General features: G+C 42.2%; 1 protein-coding gene across 9 annotated transcripts in view; it reads right to left on the reverse strand.

Annotated features, from left to right (window-relative positions):
- The window catches only part of setd5 (SET domain containing 5), a 145,722-nt gene that overhangs the window by 53,415 nt on the left and 68,847 nt on the right, over window positions 1-23,460 (reverse strand). For all 9 annotated transcript variants that reach the window (XM_033037122.1, XM_033037121.1, XM_033037115.1 and 6 more), the window contains 7 exons: window positions 19,551-19,656; window positions 11,439-11,650; window positions 10,693-10,751; window positions 7,031-7,218; window positions 3,171-3,209; window positions 1,596-1,838; window positions 1,199-1,347 (listed from right to left, as the gene is read on the reverse strand). In XM_033037122.1, the coding sequence (XP_032893013.1) occupies window positions 1,199-1,347; window positions 1,596-1,838; window positions 3,171-3,209; window positions 7,031-7,218; window positions 10,693-10,751; window positions 11,439-11,650; window positions 19,551-19,656 (996 nt within the window). The remainder of the gene's footprint in view (window positions 1-1,198; window positions 1,348-1,595; window positions 1,839-3,170; window positions 3,210-7,030; window positions 7,219-10,692; window positions 10,752-11,438; window positions 11,651-19,550; window positions 19,657-23,460) is intronic.

Genomic DNA, 23,460 nt, shown 5'->3' on the forward strand with positions numbered 1-23,460 from the left:
ATCAGAGATGTCCTCATTCCAAAGGGAACGGGGGTTCCCCTCTTCTATTATAGATGAGGCTCTCACCAGGGTCTCCTCTATATCCCGCAGCTCCGCTCTTACTCCCCATCCCCCTGCTCATAACAAGTCCCCCTTGTCCTCACCTTCCACCCCACAACATATTATCCTCCGCCATTTTTGCCACCTCCAACGGGATTCCACCACTGGCCACATCTTCCCATCTTCTCCCCTTTCTGCTTTCCGCAGAGACCATTCCTTCCGTAACTCCCTGGTCAATTCGTCCCTTCCCACCCAAACCACCCCCTACCCTGGCACTTTCCCTTGTAACCACAGGAAATGCTACACTTGTCACTTTACCTCCCCCCTCAACTCCATCTAAGGACCCAAGCAGTCTTTCCAGTTGAGGCAGAGGTTCACCTGCACCTCCTCCAACCCCATCTACTGCATCCGCTGTACCAGATGTCAACTTCTCTACATCGGCGAGACCAGGCGCAGGCTTTGCAATCGCTTCGCCCAATATCTCCGCTCAGTTCGCAATAACCAACCTAATCTCCCAGTGGCTCAACACTTCAACTCCTCCTCCCATTCCGATCCGACCTTTCTGTCCTGGACATCCGCCATTGCCAGAGTGAGGCCCAGTGCAAATTGGAGGAACAGCGCCTAATATTTCGCTTGGGTAGTTTATACCCCAGCGGTATGAACATTGACTTCTCCAATTTCAGGTAGACCTTGCTTTCTCCCTCCTTCCCCTCCCCAGCACTCCCACAAGCCTACTGTCTCCGCCTCTTCCTTTCTTTCCCCCCCTCCCCGCCCACATCAGTCTTGAGAAGGGTCTCGACTCGAAACGTCGCTTATTCCTTCTCTCCATAGATGCTGCCTCACCCGCTGAGTTTCTCCAGCATTTTTGTCTACCGAAGATGTAGAATCAATTTTATTCTTTGTTTGACGGAAATTTGAAGCTGAGAAACTAACTTGACATAGAGCAGATAGTAAATCATATCAGCCAATGCGCGAACCCAACAATGTAATCATTTGACTGGCAAATTGAGGGGATATAGCTATTTAGATCTTGGAAATACACTTATTAGTTAGCATAAATTAATGTAGCCTTCTTCCAAACTGACTAAGTCAGGAAGGTCAAGCCTCCACAGTTACCATTATGTTAGCAGCGTGTTACTCACACTCGACACTCTCCTACCTTTTAAAGAAATGGCCATTGACTTCAAACTGTTGCCGCAGCATCACCTTCCCGCGGTATTCAATAACGAGTATGTCTGGTGTTAGGTCTCTGGCTGCTCGCAAAATTTTGCGATGCCGCTGAACTCTTGTGACTTTACCAAGTTGTAGCTGTCAACAGGAGGAACATAACATTGAAGCCATCATTATTATTTTCCGGTTTATACTGGGAGGTCTGATGGCTTAATAGCACAAAACGCATGTGACGAAAATAAATTAAAGTAAATTACATTTAGTTTTTAAAAAGTGCATACAAGGCAGTATAACATGTTAAAATTGAAAACATACTCTCAGAATTATATACTAGTTGCAGTTGCTTGACGAACATTTCTAACACTTTGTCAGTCCTCTGTTCTTACCTGCATCTGAGAGCCAAGAACTGTGTTGTTACAGGCTAGTTCCGTTTTATTAATAGTGTCCAACACAACGTTTTTACCCACAGAGTCTTTCATGGTTAACCGATGCAGTTCCAGGAGGTTCTGTACATCTGCACTGTATTGATTTGCAAAAGATTCTTCAAATTGATCTGTCCAGAGTCGAATCCTGTTCTCCCAACCTTCTGCAGTATTTTCATCCAATGCATGAGCTTCTGACAGTGAGTTCTAATTTAAAAAGAAAATTGATTAAACTCAATCACCTGCTTTAAAACTCTTCCAATATCTTATAGCTGCTTTTGGAATATGTCCTTTTAATCTGCAGAATTGTGGCAGTTTCTCAGAAAAATCATGCTTTACATTTTCCCCTCCAAAAGTTATTTCCATTACACGGTGGAGCACAAGGTATTACTTGAGGACTTCCATTATTGAAAGGCTGACAAGCTTCAACTAAATCTTCTTGCTCATTGAAAGAGTTGGAACAAATCAAAATAGTTCAGAGCATCCCTGTCCCACTTAGGAAACCTGAACGGAAACCTCTGGAGAATTTGCGCCCCACCCAAGGTTTCTGTGCGGTTCCTGGAGGTTCCCGGAGGGTTTTGTCAGTCTCCCTACCTGCTTCCACTACCTGCAACCTCCGGCAACCACCTGCAACATCTGGGAACTGCACGGAAACCTTGGGTGGGGCGCAAAGATTCCAGAGGTTTCCGTTCAGGTTTCCTAAGTGGGCAGGAGCATTATTATAGAAAGATCACGACTCTTTTAGATACACAGAATGCTGGCGTAGCTCAGCAGGTCAAACAGCATTTCTGGAGAAAGGGAATAGGTGATATTTCGGGTCGAGACCCTTCTTCAGACAGATCCTACTCAGCAACCCACTGAGTTACTCCAGCATTTTATCTTCAACCAGCATCTGCAGTTCCTTCCTACACACTTGGCTCTTTTATCTTTGCCGGATCATCATTAACTAAAGCAACTGCCCAAATCCCTCTCAGTGGACTTGCATGTTCCTCTGCTTTAAATATTTATTCATTGAAATAAAATGTAAAATTCTGGGCTTCAAATCATTCTTTGTAATTAAGCTATCCGTTCTTTAAAGGCCAAATTAATTTCCTTAGCCTTTCTTCTCCTTAATGTATTGCTGCAACACCAAGCATAGATGCCTACTACATCTGAGATGGGAGTATAACATTTATAAAAAGGATTGCCATTGAGAATTACAGTGCCCTCCATAATGTTTGGGACAAATACCCGTCGTTTATTTATTTGCCTCTGTACTCCACAATTGAGATTTGTAATAAATAAATGATGGGTCTTTGTCCCAAACATTATGGAGGGCACTGTAGCTGTGGCAGTATTCAGTGGCATAATAACTTTATATTCCAAACCAGTGTTTAAAACCCACTGTAAAATAGGTATCTGAATGGGATGTATGAAATGGCATACTAAATATGTGAACAGTAGTGGACCAGTAATCCTGCTGAATCAAGAACTAAATCTGGGAATTACTCAGCTAAAATTGCTCACTAACATTAACATTATAAACCTCTCGAGCCATACCTTCATCCTCATAGATCTTCTGGACCCTTCTCGAAAGGCCTATGAACAACAAAATCATAGTGTAGTTATTGTGGAATTGTGGATTTATTAATCAATCATCCTTCATTAATTATCTATCTAATCTGCTCACACACAGGAATTTTGGAAATGCTGAAAAACCTTTTAACAATACAAACTGTGGCTTCATTGCTATTTCTTGTAGATGTTGGTGAGGCCACTTTTAGAGTAAAAATATTTACGAGGATGTTGCCAAGACTCGAGGGCCTGAGGTTTCAGGAAAGGTTGAGCAGGCTAGGACTTTACTCCTTGGAGCGCAAGAGGGTGAGGAGTGATCTTCTAGATGTGTATAAAATCATGAGGGGTATAGAATGAATGGTACGGGATTCAAGAACCAGAGGACGTAGGATTAAGGTGAGAAGGGCAAGATTTAATAGGAACCTGAAGTGGGAAACTTTTTCACACAGAGGGTGGTGGGTATATGGTACGAGCTGCTAGAGGAGGTGGTTGGATAGCAATATGGACAGGAAAGGTTAAGTGCCAAATGCGTTCAAATGTGACTCGCTTAGATGGGGCATCTTTGTTGGCATGGACAAGTTGGGACGAGTCTCCATGCTGCATGACTACAATTATGCCTCAATTCCTATCTTATCTAAGCGTTTATGTCCCATAGACAATCTCAATCTTTCACAATAAATTATTTACTTTCAATTGAAATAAAAGCAAAAAATATTGGAAACATTCAGATCAGGCAGTATCTGTGTAAAGTTTATTTAATATTCTGCTAAACTATTGTTTATGTTAGCAATTGTAGCACCTATCAGGGCACCATTAAAACGTTCAGGTGGAATTTAATAGAGTCTAAGTGCTAAATAGCATGAAAAACTCATCCATGCGAACAAAGTGGCTTACCTGACCATTCCATTGTCTGTGCATAGCCCATATCCCTTTCCTTCTTGTGTACCTGCTGAAATGCCTCTACGACTTCCTCTGGCAGCTTGTTCCTCATACCCACACCCACTTTGTGAAAAAAATGAGCTCCTCACGTTCCTTTTAAAATTTTCCCCTCTCACCATAACCTCATGGGCTCTCGTTTTAGTCTCCCCTACACTGGGAAAGGGACTCTGGCCATTCAATTTATCGATACCCCTCATATCCTGTCTATCCTAGTAACCCAAGCCCTCTAGTCCCAGTAACATCCTTGTGAATCTTTCCTACAACCTTTCCAATTCAATGACATCCTCCCAACAGTGACCAGTACTGCACAAGATATTCTACGTTTGTTTTCACCTATGACTTATTCAGTTGTAACATGACTTCCCAACTTTTATACATAATGCCCTGACCAATGAAGACAAACATGTCAAATGCCATCTTCATCACCATTTGGCTTTGTTGCCCCTTGCAGAGGTCTACATACTTATATGTACTAGAACAAGCTCCCCAGAGCACTGCATTTATTGTGCAAATCCTACTCTGGTTTATCTTACTAAAATGCAACAGTTTGCACTTGCTGGAGTTAAATTCCATCTGCTATTCCTTGGCCCAATTTCACAGTTGCTCCAGATCAGGGGTCGGCAACCTACGGCCTCCGGACCAAATGTTTCCCGTAACTGGAAATCATCCGGCCCGCAGGCGTTGTTTTTTTTTTGGCAGTCATCGTGGTCGTATACTTTTTTCCCCGTACCTATGATCTAAAAGTGACGTTACATTTGCAGCGGCTGTGGTGCCTGCTGCTCAGCACGCCCCGGAACCATTCCGGCCAGCAGGAGTATTTCCCCCCCCCACACCTACTTTGGTGGGCGCGGTTCCACTATTTTTTTGTATCAGCAAAAGGCAGACCTTGAACAAGCGCAGACTGTGAGTGCGTCAAAACTACGCTTAGCCTGAACATCGGACCGTCGTCAGTGAGCCATGTTGATTCCACTGTAGTGGATGCTTATGTTAAATTGTATTAATAGGATGTACAAAATTAAATCGCTGTTTTTGCACTTAGTGTGGCTGTATGGTGCGTATTTATCAGTGTCTTGGAGGCCAAAGGTTAGATTGTTAGCCAAGATAGACTTGGCTATCCCGCAGTACAATAACATCAAGAAATATGTTGCTGTACTGAGGGATAGCCAAGTCCATCCTTCATTGCTGGTAGGTGATTTACATTCTCTGGCTGGGTGGCTAGGTCCAGTTTGCTGATGGCGACATTCTACCAGGACTCAGGTCCGGTTCCCGGGGCGGGAAGACGGAGCAGCTTTCCGCCGGGGCAGCAGGGACAGTGGCCGTCCACTGGAGTGGAGTTGGCCGAGCAATGCCACTCTCGTAGCGACTGCTCCACGGAACCTGGCACACCTTCAACCCTGCAACTGTGTGAGATGGGAAGCGGCTGTGAAAGGACTGTGCCGCTGGGGCGGGGGAAGAGTTCCTCCAGTGGAGGTGGTGGTTGGCGGGTAGCTACTGGGCAGAATGCAGACTGCTCCGTCCCAGGCGCTCTCTCTCTCTCCCCGTTATGTGATCTCCCTGAGCCAGGAAGTCCCCGTCCCTCAGACCTGAACCTCACAGCGCATTGTATTAATAAATATATAAATGTGAAGGTTTATTAAATAAACTTTATTTGATGCGGCCCTCCAACCGCTCACAGACATGGGATCCGGCCCCTATGTACAACAAGGTTGCTGACCCCTGCTCTAGATCCTATTGTAAATTCTTCTCTGTCCAATATACCACCAGTTTTGGTGTCATCTGCAGGCTGAGAAAGCATGCCGTCTATATTCTCATCCAAATGATTAACATAATGACAAACAAGAGTGGATCCAGCAACAATCCCTGCGGCATACCACTGGTCACAGCAACCAATCTGAAAAACAACTATTCACTGCCACCAAATATAGGCACAAAATGATGGAGTAACTCAGTGGGACAGACAGTATCTCTGGAGAGAAGGAATGGTTGATGTTTCGGGTCGAGACGCTTACTCAGACTGACGTCGGGGGGGGGGGGGGGGGGGGGGGGGGGAGATAAGGAAGTGTGATGGTGCGAAAACAGGTCAAAGGAAATGGAGATCGAGGAAAATGTAGAATGGATCATTGTTAGCTGGGAGAAGGTAACATCAAAGCAAACAGATAAAAAGTTGGAGACAGTCAGAGAACTGGGAAGGGGGAGGGCTAAAGAGAGAGGGAAAGCAAGGATTACTTGAAGTTAGAGAAGTCAATGTTCATACTGCTATATTCAATGCCACCCTCTGATTACAACCTAGCCAATTTTGTATTCACTTATCCCAAATCCCATGAGATACAACTTTCCAAACCAGTTACAAGGCCTTGCTAAAGTCCGTGTAGACAATGTCTATCGCATAGCCCTCAATCTTCTTCGTCACTTCTTCAAAAAACTTATTCAAACTCTTGAGACACAATAACTTAACAAAATGCAACATCTTGAACTTGTCTGAGTTGAATTCCATTTTACAGACAAATAGACAATAGGTGCAGGAGTAGGCCATTCGGCCCTTCGAGCCAGCACTGCCATTCACTGATATATATCTTAGTTTTATTTCTAATAAGCTTCTGTAACTTATGTATTCTACACATATATGATTGTTCCATCAACTGTTTCAATAACTGCATATTATAGAGCAAGTCTTCCAAAAGCACTATCTCCTTCTCTCTAGTAAATATAAAAACAACTCATGATGGCAAGCCTTGCATTGGTTATTTATTTGACTACTTGCTGACAATACAGGCTCTGCTCATTTGATTAAATTAGATGTTTGATATTTTCTTCATAAATCACCACTTTTCAGATATTCTGGGTGCAATCCCGGAAAAAAATAATAGGTACTGACAAAAGTGCACGTGCTTTTTTGAAACACCCACCTTTATTTTTTTGGCTTTGGGGGCATTTTTTGATTTTTCTGTACTTCTCTTCCTCTTCTTTGCCTTGGTTCTCTTCACACGGTTGACTGTGAGTGTGATGCTAGTCGGTGTGTGTTGCGTTGCTGTGTATGACACAGTTGATGGTGACACCTCCTCATCCCCACTCTCAGTTGCACTGCTATCTCCAACTATAAGGTAAAGGAATCACATGATATATTTTTTAAAAGTAGTTAATTTCCTTAGATTGGCCTGCAGAATTACCTTAAACTTGGTGTGCTACAGTGCTGGAGACAGGAGGTCCATAAAATTCACCAGCACTCAATCATGCAATAGAGCCACAAGTTGCATCAATTAGTTGCATCATCTAATTGCAAAAGTACCTGCCACTTAGATTTTAACACCAACATACATTATATTACTTACTTTCCCTCTGATAACAAAGATTACTTTTCCTAAAATAGGTTAAACGTGTAGTTCATGGATTTAGAACCCAAAATAACTAAATGCAAGGAAATGAATTGCCAGCATGTCCAATGTGCAGCATTTGTTCACAAACCAAATTACTTCACCTGACTTCCCTGACTGACATTAGTCCCTTACGTTAATAGCTGATTATGTTTCTTCATTTTAACTATTTAATCCAATGTTCTGCTTTTTCTAAATTCATCCCCTCATGAACAAGGGCTGAAAAAAACAAATTTGCTCCTCGCTCTATTTTAAACTTCACTTCTTTTTCTTTGGAGCTAAGGAATACAATAGGATTACATATATTTCAATAGACAATAGGTGCAAGAGTAGGCCATTCGGCCCTTCGAGCCAGCACTGCCATTCAATGTGATCATGACTGATCATGCACAATCAGTACCCCGTTCCTGCCTTCTCTCCATATCCCCTATCCCTAAGAGCTCTATCTAACTCTCTCTTGAAAGTATCCAGAGAACCAGCCTCCACCGCCCCGAGGCAGAGAATTCCACACACTCACAACTCTGTGTGAAAACATTTTTTTCTCATCTCCATTCGAAATGGCTTACCACTTATTCTTAAACTATTGCCCCTGGTTCTGGACTCCCCTAACATTGGGAACATGTTTCCTGCCTTTAGCATATCCAAACCCTTAATAATTTTATGTTTCAATAAGATCGCCTCTCATCCTTCTAAATTACAGAGTATACAAGGCCAGCCACTCCAATCTATCAACATATGAAAGTCCCGCCATCCCGGGAATTAACCTGGTGAATTTACGCTGCACTCTCTCAATGGCAAGAATGTCCTTCCTCAAGTTGGGAGACCAAAATTGCACACAATACTCCAGGTGTGGTCTCACTAGGGCCCTGTACAAATGCAGAAGGACCTCTTTGCACCTACACTCAACTCCTCTTGTTATGAAGGCCAACATGCCATTCGCTTTCTTCACTGCCTGCTGTACCTGCATGCTTACTTTCAGTGACTGATGAACAAGGACCCCCAGATCCCGTTGTACTTTCCCTTTTCCCAACTTGACACCATTTAGATAATAATCTGCCTTCCTGTTTTTGCCACCAAAGTGGATAACCTCACATTTATCCACATTAAACTGCATCTGCCCACTCACCCAACCTGTCCAAGTCACCCTGAATCCTCATAGCATCCTCCTCACAGTTCACACTGCCACCCAGCTTTGTGTCATCTACAAATTTGCTAATGTTACTTTTAATCCCTTCAGCCAAATCATTAATAGATATTGTAAATACCTGCGGTCCCAGCACCGTGCCTTGTGGTACCCCACTAGTCACTGCCTGCCATTCTGAAAGGGACCCGTTAATTCCCACCCTTTGTTTCCTGTCTGACAACCAATTTTCTATCCATGTCAGCACTCTACCCCCAATACCATGTGCTCTAATTCTTCCCACAAATCTCTTATGCTGGACATTATCAAATGCTTTCCGAAAGTCTAGGTACACTACAACCACTGGCTCTCCCTTGTCCATTATCCTGGTTACATCCTCAAGAAATTCCAGAAGATTAGTCAAGCATTTCCTCTTCGTGAATCCATGCTGACTCGGACCGATCCTGCTACTGCTATCCAAATGTGCCACAATTTCATGTTTTATTATTGTCTCCAGCATCTTCCCTACCATCGATGGCAGGCTAACTGCTCTATAATTCCGTGTTTTCTCTCTGCCGCCCTTCTTAAAAAGTGAGATAACATTAGCTACCCTCCAATCCACAGGAACTGATCCTGAATTTAAAGAACATTGGAAAATGGTCACCAATGCGTCCACGATTACTAGAGCCACTTCCTTAAGTACCCTGGGATGCAGACCATCAGGCCCTGGGGATTTATGAGCCTTCAGTCCCATCAGTCTACCCAACACCATTCCCTGCTTAATGTTAATTTCCTTCAGTTCCTCCATAACCCTATGTCCTCTGGCCACTAGTACACCTTTCAACTCCCTTTTCTGCTCCGTTAGATGTATTACAAAAAAATTGACTTTATTTCCACTTTTAATTTTTTTTTTTTTTAATCCATTTGCTCGAACAAAAATGTACCAGTACAAAAATGTATACATTATAAGACTTCAATATTTTGGTGCTGTACATAGTACCTCTGAATGCTATCAAGTTGCGAGATATACTATTTAGATTTTTTCCTGAAGTTTTATACTTCCAACTTCAAATATCTATGTTGGACTTCAAAATTAGAGCCTATGCAAAAAATACATTACTGACTATTGTGCTTAGCTTTCTTAACACCGGAAAATCATCGGACAGAAGATACAGAAGCTTGAAAGCGCGTACCACCAGACTCAGGATCAGGTTCTTCTCCTCTATTATCAAGCCTCTGGACCATCCTTCCATAGGCTAGGGCACAGTCTGATTCTCATCTGCTTCAGAGAGGACATTAGACCCGTCTCAGGAACTGTTGCACTACAATGTTGATAACTACATTCTACACTCTGTATTTTTCACTCTACCTATTGTACTTGAGTTTGGCTTGATTGTATTTATGTTAGCTATTATCTAATTTGCTTAGACAGCATGTCAGACAAGGCTTTTCACTCTTCCTTGGTCCACAGGACAATAATAATGAACTTAAACGAAATGGGACCTACAACACAGAACTAAGCAAACCTTTAAACACTAGGCTTGTCCAACTTTCACCTGCAAAAGGTGCCACAGTGTGGTAGTGGATAAGTGCTTTTTTTTTTAAAATAGCTCGTGTTTGAGAACAATAAAACAATTGTAAAAACTGTAACAGCACTGCAAGCTTTTAAAATATTCAACAGCTGATTTATACAATGCATCACAATGTCAATGATTCAAATTTCTGTGAAATGTCTTGCTTTTTAAAAATATAAGAAATACATGTACAATCGTGAAAGAATGGAATCATCAATAGTGCAGGGAAATTTAAATGCACTTCAGCTGAATGTTAACCGATTCATAATATGTGTTTGACTTTCACAATGATATACAGGGAAAAACTCCAAGCTGGTCAGTGAAATGATTAATAGTTCTTTAAAATACAAAATTCAAATAAATCAGAAAGTGAAGTACAAAATACAAATGGAAGAGAAAAACATAATAATAGTTATGTCAAATAATTATTTTCCTTGATGTCAGTTAGTATCAATAAAATAAAAACCAAAGGAAATTTCTAAATTACCTTTTTTTCTACTTACCAGACACATTCTCCTGCTTCCTGCGCTGGAGTCTGATAACCTTTCGCCTGTCTAGGCCCCTGTGATTGTCAATGCAGACAGCAACACAATGAGTAACTGACAACCAAAGTTGTGACAGAGTATCTTAAAATCAGCATAAATATAGCATCTGCGAAAGGATCATGAGAGACCATTTAAACATTTTTAAGGCGTTACTCTGAAAATCTAAATCAGGCATAAAATGGGATTGTTAAATATTGCTAAAATCTTCATTGGGAAATTTAGGATAATACGATAAGTGCATGTAATAGAGCGGCCGTCTCACAGCTTAAGCAGCTGGGTTCGATCCAAACATCCGGTGCTGTCAGCGATACATTTGAACGCATGCAATGTAACCACAGGATTTTCCTCTGGGTGCTCCGGTTTCCTCCCACACCCCAAAGACGTGTGAGCCAAGAGTCTAATTGGCCTATGGAGGAGAGTACAGTTGATGGGAATTCGGGGGTAAGTTAAAGGGAAAATTAGTGAAAAACAATAGGTCTGAGAGTTGGCATAGATAATGGGCTGAATAGCCTCCTTCTGCGTCATGAGGAAATATTAAAATTAAAGGAATTATTTTGAAATTGTTTTCAATGTTATCATGAACACATCTTGTGGATTATGCTGAATTCCATTTTCAAACACAAACTGTTGCTGACCTTGGCATTTAATGCTACTAAATTGGTGCGCCAACAAACATGATTCTGTTCATTCAGTTTATTTCGTACCTGCAGTTCTCGCATGTGATAATAAAACCATCCTGGGTTAAGCTGCAATGACACCAGGGAAGGTTCTCGTCCTCAGATGAACTGTCGCTATCCTCGGAATTGTCATCATATCGCGGGCAACGCAATCGATTCAACTCAACTCGGGCGATTATTGTCTGTGCAGGTGGTGAAGCTGGGGGTGTTGGAGGAGGAGGAGCACCATAGTTATGGTCCTTTAAACAAAACAACATTATGGTCCTTTTAAACAAATATTATAAATAAATACATGGATACATATATATAGATACACACACACATATACATATACACACACAAACACATATACATACATACACACATATATACATACACACATATATATACACACACACACAAACACATATACATACATACACACACACACATGTATATATACAGACACACACAAAAATAAATAAACAATTAAACTCTAGGAAATTAAACAAGTTTAGAAAAACAACAGAAAATAAAGTATCAATGTGTTAGCCTTTGGCTTTTCAAATCAGTGATAAAAAATTCTAATTTCAACAACAGTATAAACAAACTCCTTATTTGCATGTGACAGTCAATATATGATTGTTACCAATTTCCTTTCAAAATATTCCAAACATTTATTATTGGTAGAAAAAAGGTTTTCCCACTTCCTTATTTCAGAAATAAGTATTGTGCATGGAATCCCCACATGAACAATTCCTAATATCAGCCATCTCATCAAGAAAATAGGTTTTATGCAAGCCGAAACAGAGGAACAGAATCTTAAGAAAAAATGAATGATTTTTTCCCCTTCAATTCAATCAATCTAGATAATAGTTCCAATACACATAACAAGAGTGTAGTTTCTTGGTGATCAGAAGAGTTGGCCAGGGAGATACCTTAAATGGAATAAACCAAGTTTTTTGCAACATATTTTGAAGTTAGAGCAAATTAATTTTAAGAAGATTTACAAGATTTGAATATGCTTTTATCTCAAGATGTTTCTTTTGATCTAACTTATGCATTAACTTTAGTTTGATCCAATTTCTTTGGAATTCCCTTTTAAAGTGTTTTAAAACCAATAACTGTTCATCATAAATGTAGACAATGTTCCCAGGGTAGAGACTATATGCAATTGGGGGCCAAGAAGCATGAGGAAATATTGGAGCCAAGACACAAACTCACAAACACTATATTCTGAGGCAAGAGTTTTAAGCATATTTGTTAACTAAAATTAAAGCTGGTTACAAAACCTAACAAACCACCCAGGTTTTCTTATTAAACTGTGCTTTGAATGCAGCACTGAAATGATATCCCAAGAAGAGGATTTTCCTTCCAGAAAATATCTCATTTCAATCGTGCTTTTTTTCTCATAATGAAGAGAATTAATAGCCAAAAATACCTCTCGGATTCAGAATCTGACCTTAATTTTAAGATGCAGGTAAAACGTATAAACAATTTAGAGGAAATCAGCTCTTTAAAACCCTGCAGGGTAGGGTCTTTTTCCACCAGCAAACAATTCTCTTAATTTAGTACTTATGGAAACTACCCGTGGGGATAGATCCCAAAGATACAAGGCAAAAGGTATAGGAATCCTCTCAGCTAGTTATGGAATTATGGAGCTGCTGCACCAACAATAGAAGCCACTGACACAAGCAGTTTAAAGGATTTTAGAAAAGGATTTAATGACTATTCAATTTCTACTGAAATGTTTGTGATTACAATATGGCAGATCTCAGCTCACAAAGAACTGAGAACCCCTAACAAATGGAAATAAAGCAGGAGAAAGATAACACTCTATTTGTTTATCAGGCTGTAAATGATTAGTCATAAAAGCTAAATATGGTGTTTTTAGTAAAATAGAAAGCTCCAAGTCAACTTAATTACATTATCTGGAGAATAGTGTTTCACAAATATCAGTGAGTAAAAAGCAAAAAAAACAGAAAGACAAGAGATATGGAGTTAAGACAAGAAAGTTGAGATGAAATCCCTGCATGGTCGTAAGCATGACAAACCTTCTGTGCATAAAATCCTATGCATTTCTGAATAAGAGAACAAACAAAGAAAACAGAGAAAAGTTCAAATAAGGCTGCATTTTTCACCAGGCAGTAAGTACTGAAATGAATGCAAAACATATGAAGAAAATTAAATGAATTTTGTTCCGGTTGAACTTGCGCAGAGAAAACCTTTTGAAGAAAAATTACTATATGGTATATATCTACCATTACATAAGGATCTTAACTGCATTTACCAAGAACAATAAGCATGTTTTGGGCATAGTCACACTTAAATCCAATGTAACATAACTGATTGCTTTGAATTAGCACAAAAAATATTGATTTTAACAATATTATTGATGGTTATGATACAGGGAAATTGGAAGGGAAAGGAAAATGCATACTTGAGCATGGTACACCAATTTAATCAGGTTTGAATTCTTTACTGCAAAAGGCTATGGTGTAGTGAGTTGCTAAAACCCATAGGATCAATTCTAATGAAATCTGTGTACAGAGCAGACATCTTTGCAAAACAAGTTTTTGTAAATGCAAATCTCCAGTGGAAAACATAATTTATATCTGATGAAGTTTCAAGTTTTAATTAGGTTACATACAAAAAAAATGCTTATAGGGCGGCACAGTGACGCAGAGGTAGATTTGCTGACTTACAGTGCTGGTTGGCGCTGACTAGGTGGGCCGAAGGGCCTGTTTCCACGCTGTATCTCTAAACTAAAGTTGCTGCCTTACAGCACCAGAGACCCGGGTTCAATCCTAACTACGGGTGCTGTCCGTACGGAGTTTGTACATTCTCCCCGTGACCACGTGGGGTTTCCCTGGGTGCTCCGGTTTCCTCCCACATTCCAAAGACGTACCAGTTTGTAGAATAATTTGCTTTGGTAAAAATTTATAAAATTTTATAAAAATGAAAGGGGTCTAAATTAAGACTATTTTTAGTCTGTATGGTTCACATGGTTATTTTATTTGTGACAGTGAATGAATGCTTTACTTACTAATTTGCTTATGGCAATTACCTTCTCTTGCTCGTATAGTTTCCCAACAACCAAACTGCACTTTTTAATGCAAGAGTCCTGCTATTGAACATAGAACAATGCAGCACAAGAACAGTGCAGCAAAAGAACACGCCCTTCGTCCACAATGTCTGTGCCAAACATGATACCAAAACCATCATCTGTGCATAATCCATTTCCCTCCTTTCCCTGCCATATATCCATTTGGATATACCATATACGTATCCAAAAGCCTCTTAAATACCACTATTGTATCTGCCTCAACAACAAACCCCAGCAATGTGTTCCAGTCACTCACCACCCTGTGCAGAAAAAAATTGCCCCACACATCTCCTTTTGCTCCTCATTTTTGTTCTCCAAAAATCCGTTATAAAACAGGAACCCCAGTAACATGCAGGAGCAGAAACATTGCTTTTTATTTCCAGATTTATTTAAAAATTGATTTCAGTCCTCAAATTACAGATTTATATTGTCCGATCAGCAACAATATAAACACATTAAAGCCCCACCTCATACTCCGGAGGTCCAAAACATTCAACTACTCACTCAAATGCCATCGCTAATTATTTTAACTCTTCAGTGATATTTTAATTATTAGTGCATTTAAAATATAAAGGATAGAATGTTTTTATTCTAATAACAGATTTGTACATCTAATAGTGGAAATGTGCTTGGTATTCCTCAATAACATTTGAATAACAGAAGAAAATTAGGGATATAGATCCAGATTATTCAGAATACTGGATGATGAATATATTTGATAAGGAATTCCTCCTACTCTTAAAAGAAAAATCCATTTGAGCTCCTGTTATTGTTTTGTTTGGTTATACAAGAAAATATCTAGAAATCGCATCGAACAGAAGGCATCCGTAGAACTTGTAACATTTAACTATCCAATGTGCATTGGTACTTATTGGTGGTGGAAGTTTTCATTTCATGTGTCATTGTGTTCAAATAAAATTGTCCAGTTCCCCATTCTCAAGATTTCACATTTAGTCTTTCACCTTCCTATTCATCTTAAACTTTACAAATTTTGAGACTATCAATTCTCCTATACCTTTGTTTTAAACATTTATACCAAATATTTCTCCACAATTTGAATGGAAACCTCAGTTGAACAAGATAAAGTCTGAAATAAAACACTTAGCCAGTCAGGCAGCATCTATGAAAGTAAAAATGGAGTTAACATTTTCGATGAAGGCCCGTACAAAAATCAATATATTTTCTCGTTCTAAGCTCTGGAAAAGATATTTGACTTGAAACATTAACTCTCTCTCTTTTCTCACAGATGCTGCCTGGCCTGCTGAGTGTCTGCAGTATTTTCTGATTTAATATCAGTTAACCAACATGCCTTTGCACTTTTACATTGAAGGTGTAGCGGTAACAAACAGAGTAATTTAGACGTTACATGGTTACATGCAAGTTTGGTCCTCTAACATATTCCGTTATTGTTGCTGCTGCTGAGCGAGGGTGTTGTCTCGAGCTCAGCTACCTGGCGACTCCCGATCTCAAGGTGAGATCTGCTTATGTAGCAGGACACTCCCTTTAACCCATGACGTCACATGACAGCCCTCATAACCACTGACAAGAGTTCGACCACAAGTGGTCTGACCATCAGGTGACGCCACAGGACCCCCCCCCCCAGAACCGGAGGAAGGAAAACGAGCAGGCCAACAAAACGCAGTAGCCAAAACTCGTAAATGCACAGGCGAAAATGAATAGAACATGCTAACCTTCTACAAGAAGGTGTGAAAGCATGGTCGAGGGTGGCTCCTGCTGTGGGTCGGGGGCACCCTGGCCGTGGGTCGGGACGGTGAGGCCCACGGGTGCAGTCGACACTTCGGCTGTGGGCCATCCCGGCCGTATGCCGAGGGGTGCGAGGAGACCAATGCAAAAGCCGCAGGATGGACGAGACAGTCGCATCTCATCGACCAGCAGTGGATAGTGACCCGAAAAATACGGCACTCAACAATGGCTGGGAGACGTCGGCAACAAAGCAAACCAAATAAAATACAACCAAGAAATAAGAATAAACTAAAAGCTAAACCTGGCGAGGTCATTACTATGTAAAAAAAAGTGAAGAGAGGAAAAAAAACTATAGTGAGCAAACAGGTCCAATAGTGGTAGGAAACTAAAAGTGTAAATTGTCCAATGTCCATGGTGCAGGATGGCTCGGGAATCCAATGTCCGATGAGAAGCTGTGCTGGAAAACAGGAGGTTGCAGTGACACCATCCGACCTAAAGTGGCGCTGTTACCGGCGGTCAGGATGTAGAGACACCATCCGATCTGAGGTGGCGCCGTTGACGGTGGTCAGACTGCAGATCTAGCGTCCTTCCGGCTGGCCACGGCGGCCTTTTGCAGTCACTACGGCGGCCATGTGGTAGTAGGCCGCGGCGGCCATTTTGGCGGCAGGCTGAGGCGGCCGGCACCGAAGCGCCTCAACCCACCGCTGCAGGTAGGGACTCCACCCACCGTTACCGGTGTCGCCGGAGACCGGCTGCGCTGACGCCCGCCCTCGGCGGAGACTGGAAGCTGCTGGGGAATCCGTCGCGGGACCACCGACTCACACCCGGCTCCACCCCGATGCTGGGCCGACCACAGCCCGACCGGATGGGCGGCCAGGGGATGTTCGAAATCCGTGCCGGTGAGGAGCAGAAGGCAGTCTTCGGGCAGGTAGGCCCGCTCGATCGAGAGGCTAGCAACAGCTGGCGGGGTAATGGGCGAGCCCGCTCTCTCCCCGCTCCTGGGGTGGGCGGCGGTGATGCTGGGGGCGGGGGGCTGCTAAACTCGCAGCTCCTGCAGCAGTTGGTGGGGGAACAGCGGCTGGTGGGGGAGCGACGGCAGCCACGGCCTTTCAGCTCCGGTGGTCGACTCCGGGCAGGGGAGATTGGCGGCTGTCAAACAAGGCCCGGACTGCGCCTATTGATCCGGGCGGCCTGCGGCATACCTTATAGTAGGGCCGGGTTGGCGGCAGCGTCGTTCAGCAGGGCTGGGCTGTCGGCTGCAGACATCAGGTCTCCCGAGGCTGCGTGCGTCGGGAGAAATCCAAAATCCCTATTTGGATCGTCGCAGGTCACCAATGTAGTGGTACCAAACGTGGTGAACAAACAGTTAATTTATTCAGACGTTACATGGTTGGTGTACATGCAAGTTTGGTCCTCTAACGTATTTATTTATTGTTGCTGCTGCTGAGCGAGGGTGTTGTCTCGAGCTCAGCTACCTGTCGACTCCCGATCTCAAGATGAGATCTGCTTATGTAGCAGGACACTCCCTTTAACCCATGACGTCACGTGACAGCTCTCGTAACCACTGACGAGGGTTCAACCGTAAGTGGTCTGACCATCAACTGACGCCACAAAGGTACAATATGCTCATATCCCAAAGCCGCACAAAATACTCGCTATACGTTTTATTTATGTTTTACACTGACACTGACATAGTTACAAATCAACTTTAATATTAAATAACTCTTACCATAAATCACAATATTCCTTCAGCTTTCATCTGCGACAAAATCCACACTGAGGCATTATTTTTAATGTCTTGTGAATATGAATTTACAAATTCCTCCACGTTTCCAATCTATTTAGCTAGCTTTATTCCTCCAAAGGTAGACACAAATTGCTGGAGTAACTCAGCGGGACAGGCAGCATCTCTGGGGAGGAGTGGGTGACGTTTCTGGTCGAGACCCTTCCTCAGAAGGTTCTCGACACGAAACGTCACCCACTCCTTCTCCAGAGATGCTGCCTGTCCCGCTGAGTTACTCCAGCAATTTGTGTCTACCTTCGATTTAAACCAGCATCTGCAGTCTTTGGTCGGTGAGGGCACTACGAGACGGCTGCCCTGCCAGCAGCGTGTTCGTTATTTCTACTTTTTTTTTTAATGTGTCCAAATGTTTGTTTTAGTGTCTCTCGGTGTGTCTTGTGTGGGGGGTGGTGAGGTGGGGAAAGGGGGGAACCGCTTTTGGTCGCCTCCTCCACCGAGAGGCGATTTTTTCCATGTCACCTCCCTCGCGGCCTAACACCATGGATTGGAGCGGTCTTTCCCGGAGTCGGGCCCGGAGTTTCAGCAGCGGGCGCAGCGTGGACTTTTCATTGCGGAGCAGGCGAGCCCTTGCCGGGGGGGTGGTCGCCAGAAGGGAATGCTCCTATCGCTGGCCCGCGGACTGTTACATCCTGAAGCCGGGGTCTGCAGAGCTCCTAGACGCTGGTGCGGCGTGGACTTGCCATCCGAAGCGGGATCCCTCGCCGGGTATAGCCAGAGAAGAGCTCCGACTGCCGGCCTACAACATCCTGAAGCCACAGTGTCCGGTAAGAAAGTGCCGATTCGGGACCTCCAGGCCGTGGAGTGTGTTCCACCGTCCCGACGAGAGGGCCTGTACATCCGGCCGTCCGTAGGGGCGACTGCGGAGGTTTATGGCCCCGACCACGGGTGAACAATGGGGGAGGACTGACTGAACATTGTGCCTTCCACCACAGTGAAGAATGCTGTGGTGGAAGTTTGTGTTAAATCGTATTGTGTATTGTGTGTTCTTTTTTAATTGTACTGCTGCTGGCAAATTCATTTCACTGCACCTTCGGGTGTAAATGACAAATAAAATTAACCATTGACCTTCCTACACATTTTGTTTATTCCTCCAAATGTGATTAACTGATGTTAAACTGCTTCACCACATTTTTGTCCATTTCTGATCTGATGGCTTAATGATCTCAGAATTATTTGGTACGTCTGCGATTTAAGCTGAATCAGCAAATTTAATTTGCATTCTTTTTAAGCCTCTTCTCAGATTGTTAAAGTACATAGCAAACCAGAAACAGACAAAGATACTAAAACAGTATCTTACCAAATATTGCTGCCCACAAGCTGGCCTTAATTTCTACTCTTCTTTTTTTTAAATCCACATGGCTGGTTCATACCCGTAAATCTTTCCAGTAATCTCACACAAGGTTAACTATATCATAGTTGTAGGCTCAAGGACCAATATGGCTATTTGGAGGAAATTACTCTTTCAGGTGCATGCCATTTTGATTTAAACCTGTCAGAACAGAATGTACACATAGCATAGTTGCTGGTGAAACAGGGCTTGATTACTCACTGCATATGGCAGGCCTCGGTATCCATGATGTTGTGCACTTCCATAGTTGTGATTTGCGTAGCTGTTCTTCTCAGCAACCGCAGGACTAGCTTCCACTGACTCTGGGCTAAAAAAATGAAGCCAAAGCCAAAACAAAATTAGTTCTCTCATTTTACTGATGTAGCTTTAAAGTTCTGTTTTGTTTACTGATTCGTGGATCTTTTACAAATCAAATGTTCTCTTCTTCCTTTTAGTATCAAACTGTACCAAGGGTCTCGACCCGAAACATCACCTATTCCTTTTCTCCAGAGATGCTGCCTGACCTGCTGAGTTACTCCAGCATTTTGTGTCTATCTTCCTGCAAAGTCACTCTAATGTGCAACTTTTTTTGCCTTTATTCAATATTAGTACCTTGTTTCCGGGTTAAAATATCAGACATCCATGCACTTTAGCAGAATATCACAATATCCTCTTTGAACTGACACAAAAAAATGGGATAATATAAAATGAAGTAAATGCTGGGGAAATCTCAGCAAGATTCATCTACATGAATTGGTGCCATCAAAACGAGCAGCAGAAGGGACAGGTATAATGATTTGATGTGCGTGAAAGACCCCAGGCTGGTGATGTTCAAACAGGCAAATGTTTGGGAATCGAGTACTTGCCTACATGGTCTGGGCAACTAGATTCCACACATATATCAAAGATTTCCAACTCTACCTGACCATCACATCTATCAATTACTCCTCTGCCACCAATCTGTCACAACGACTGATTAACATACACCATCTCTGGAGAAAAAAGATGGGTGGCATTTCGGGCTTCAGTCTGAAGAAGGGTCCTGACCCGAAACGTCACCGATCCTTTTTCTCCAGAGATGTTGCCTGACCCGCTGAGTTACTCCAGCACTTTGTGTCTATCTTTGGGGGTAATATATTGGTTTAGTTTGGCGAAAGCCATGTAACCACTCAAACTAGTCCAGGCCAATATTTATCAATGTATTGGAACCATTAAAAAAGATCTGGACTTGACTGCACACACATTGGAGATAAGAGCTTGTTTATGGAATTACATAAAATTATGAAAGGGCACAGAATTGCATTGATTATAGAGCACAGAATGACAATGGTCAATTATTAAAAGGTATACAAAATAACATATTATTTTCCTCTGCTGCATACTGTACAGCAAGAACAGAGTGATAAAATAGGAAACGTTTCATTGCTTTCCAAAACAATTTCTATATCACACCACCAGAGGGCAATAACGTTACAAAGAAATGCCCCCTTTTCCGTACTGGCCATAATATCCCATTTCAATGGTTTCTTCACCTTGCAGCCTGTCACCCACCACAACACTTTTGTGTCAATACATGCAGGGGTAGTGGTCTATTTTAAGATTAGGCTGTACAGATCTGCAATTCTCAGAAGCTGCCACTTCAGGACCTCATAGATGAATACCCTGTGATCATCGTCATGTTTCCTGCATTCTGCTGCTGCCCTAACATCACCACCATCCCCCACACACACAGCCCCAACCCAGTCCAAATGCGGCAGGCTCAGAGTGTCTTAGAATCCATGGTTGTGGCCTAAGTAGCAGTAGGACCTTCAGCAGTGCACTGAGGCAGCGCCTCAAAGTGCCCCTTAAAATACTGCCGGCAGTAAAAGCTAACAGGTTCTGCAAAGGTCAATGTTTCTGGCATTCAGAAATATAACAAAATGATATGCATGGCTTTACAATATTAAAAAAAAATTAAAAGCACCTAATGGCTTATAAATAATTTAACATTATTTCTTATTTGCATTCCAACTGTTCAATTCTTCAGAGTAAAAGCTGGGGGAATCTCAGCAAGATTAATCTACATGACTTAGTACCACATCAAAACAAGCAGCAGAAGGGACTGGTGCAATGAATTGATGTGCATGAAAGACACCAGACTGTTGATGTCTAAATAGGTAAATGTTCGGGACTCAAGCACTTACCAGCATAGTCTGGACAGTTAGATTCCACACGAATATCCAACTCCACCTGACCATCGCATCTGCCAATTACTCCACTGCCACTAATCTGTCACAACGACTGTCCACCACATTTATTGCTCATATTCTATGTCGCTCTTCTAGGGAGATGCTAACTGCATTTCGTTGTCTCTGTACTGTACACTGCACAATGACAATAAAGTTTGAATCTGAATCTGACACACTACTGGGAGAGCAAGACATTTTTCCACTCAACTTAAAGCTGAAGCCATGTCGGAAAGAACTGCAGATGCTGGTTTAAATCGAAGGTAGACACAAAATGCTGTAGTAACTCAGCTGGACAGGCAGCATCTCTGGAGAGAAGGAATGGGTGACGTTTCGGATCGAGACCCTTCTTTTTTTTAAGGCGGTTGATGTCCCACCAACAGTTGGAAATAAAAAGGTGTAAAGAGGGTAGAGAGCCATCCAGGGGGAGTCCAAGAGGAGGGGGGCCGGTTAAAGCTGAAGCCATTTATTCAACCTCCACAAGAAACATCAAATCTTCCAAATCTTACCAACCAGTTCCAAACTCTTTATCAAATACTATTGGAAAATTATAGCTTCTTGATTAGTAAGGGTGTCAAATGTTACAGGGAGAAAGCAGAATTGGGTTGAGCGGGAAAAATAGATTAGCCACAATCTAATTGCGGAGCAGACTTGATGGGCCGAATGGCCTAATTCTGCCGTAATGGCTTGTGATCTTATGTGTAGGAAGGAACTGCAGATTCTGGTTTAAAATAAAGATAGACACAAAATGTTGGAGTGACTCAGGGAACAGTCTGAAGGGTCTCAACCCGAAACGACACCCATTCCTTCTCTCCAGAGATGCTGCCTGACCCGCTGAGTTACTCCCGCATTTTGTATCTGTCTTGTGATCTTATGATCAGTGTCTAATTCTAAACCCAACTGCTCTCCGACATTTACACAAGAAACTTAAACTGAAGTTTGGACACAATATATTTTCCATCGCTAAAATTGCTTCATACCATTTCCATTCTATTACTCATTGGAATTTCATCCACTGTTTGCAGTCCTGCTTGTGCAATATGCACAGTATTGAAGTGTTCATAGCCTTACTGCTACAGAATCAAGACATTATCTATGTGGAAAATATCTGCGAGCATAATGAATAAATATATATACAAAGCAAGGAAGTATACAACATTACAGAACCACTACTTTCCAAGTTCAGGCCAATGCGACAGTTTAATTAATGCCTTTATGGGATTCTCTGGCAAAGGGAGGCTTAGTTTACTTTAGAGATACAGCACAGAAACAGGCCCTTCGGCCCACCGAGTCTGCACCGACCAGCGATCCCCGTACACTGGCACTGTCTGACACACCAAGGACAATTTACTTCACTTCCCACAAGCACAGTCTAAAATGCCACACTGTTGTGAGCCAGACCCTCCTACCACCCCCCACCCCACTCCTTACTTCTCCATTTGGCAGTGATTGTCTCGATGCCAAGCTTGCAATTCCACAGGAAACAATTCAAAATTGAGAAAAATGCTTTTTAAAAAATATTTCCTTTTGCTTGAAAAGTCTCCAAGCTGCCTTGATCGCATTAAACCTACGTACTGCCTCACTTAGTTTAAGTTCTGCAGAGCAAAGTCTTTCCTTTCACCCAACGTAAACCCTTTATTTCCTTTTTTCCTGTATCTTGTCCAGCCTCGCCTTAGATGCATCTTTATTATTTACTTCAATCACTCCCCAAGATAACAAGTGCTATTATATTACTAACTGGGTAATGACTTTCCTCTCAATTCCTATGTAATGGTAAAGTCATCAAAGGTGCAATGTTTGACCCACCATGTTGACTTTCTGACATAGGTATTCATCTCAGAATCTGGCCCTTTCCTTGTTCCTGATAAATTTGTGTTTTTTTCCCTTTTTAAATATATCCAATTCCC

This window comes from Amblyraja radiata, chromosome 18 (assembly GCF_010909765.2).
Source record: "Amblyraja radiata isolate CabotCenter1 chromosome 18, sAmbRad1.1.pri, whole genome shotgun sequence".
NCBI classification, from domain to species: domain Eukaryota; kingdom Metazoa; phylum Chordata; class Chondrichthyes; order Rajiformes; family Rajidae; genus Amblyraja; species Amblyraja radiata.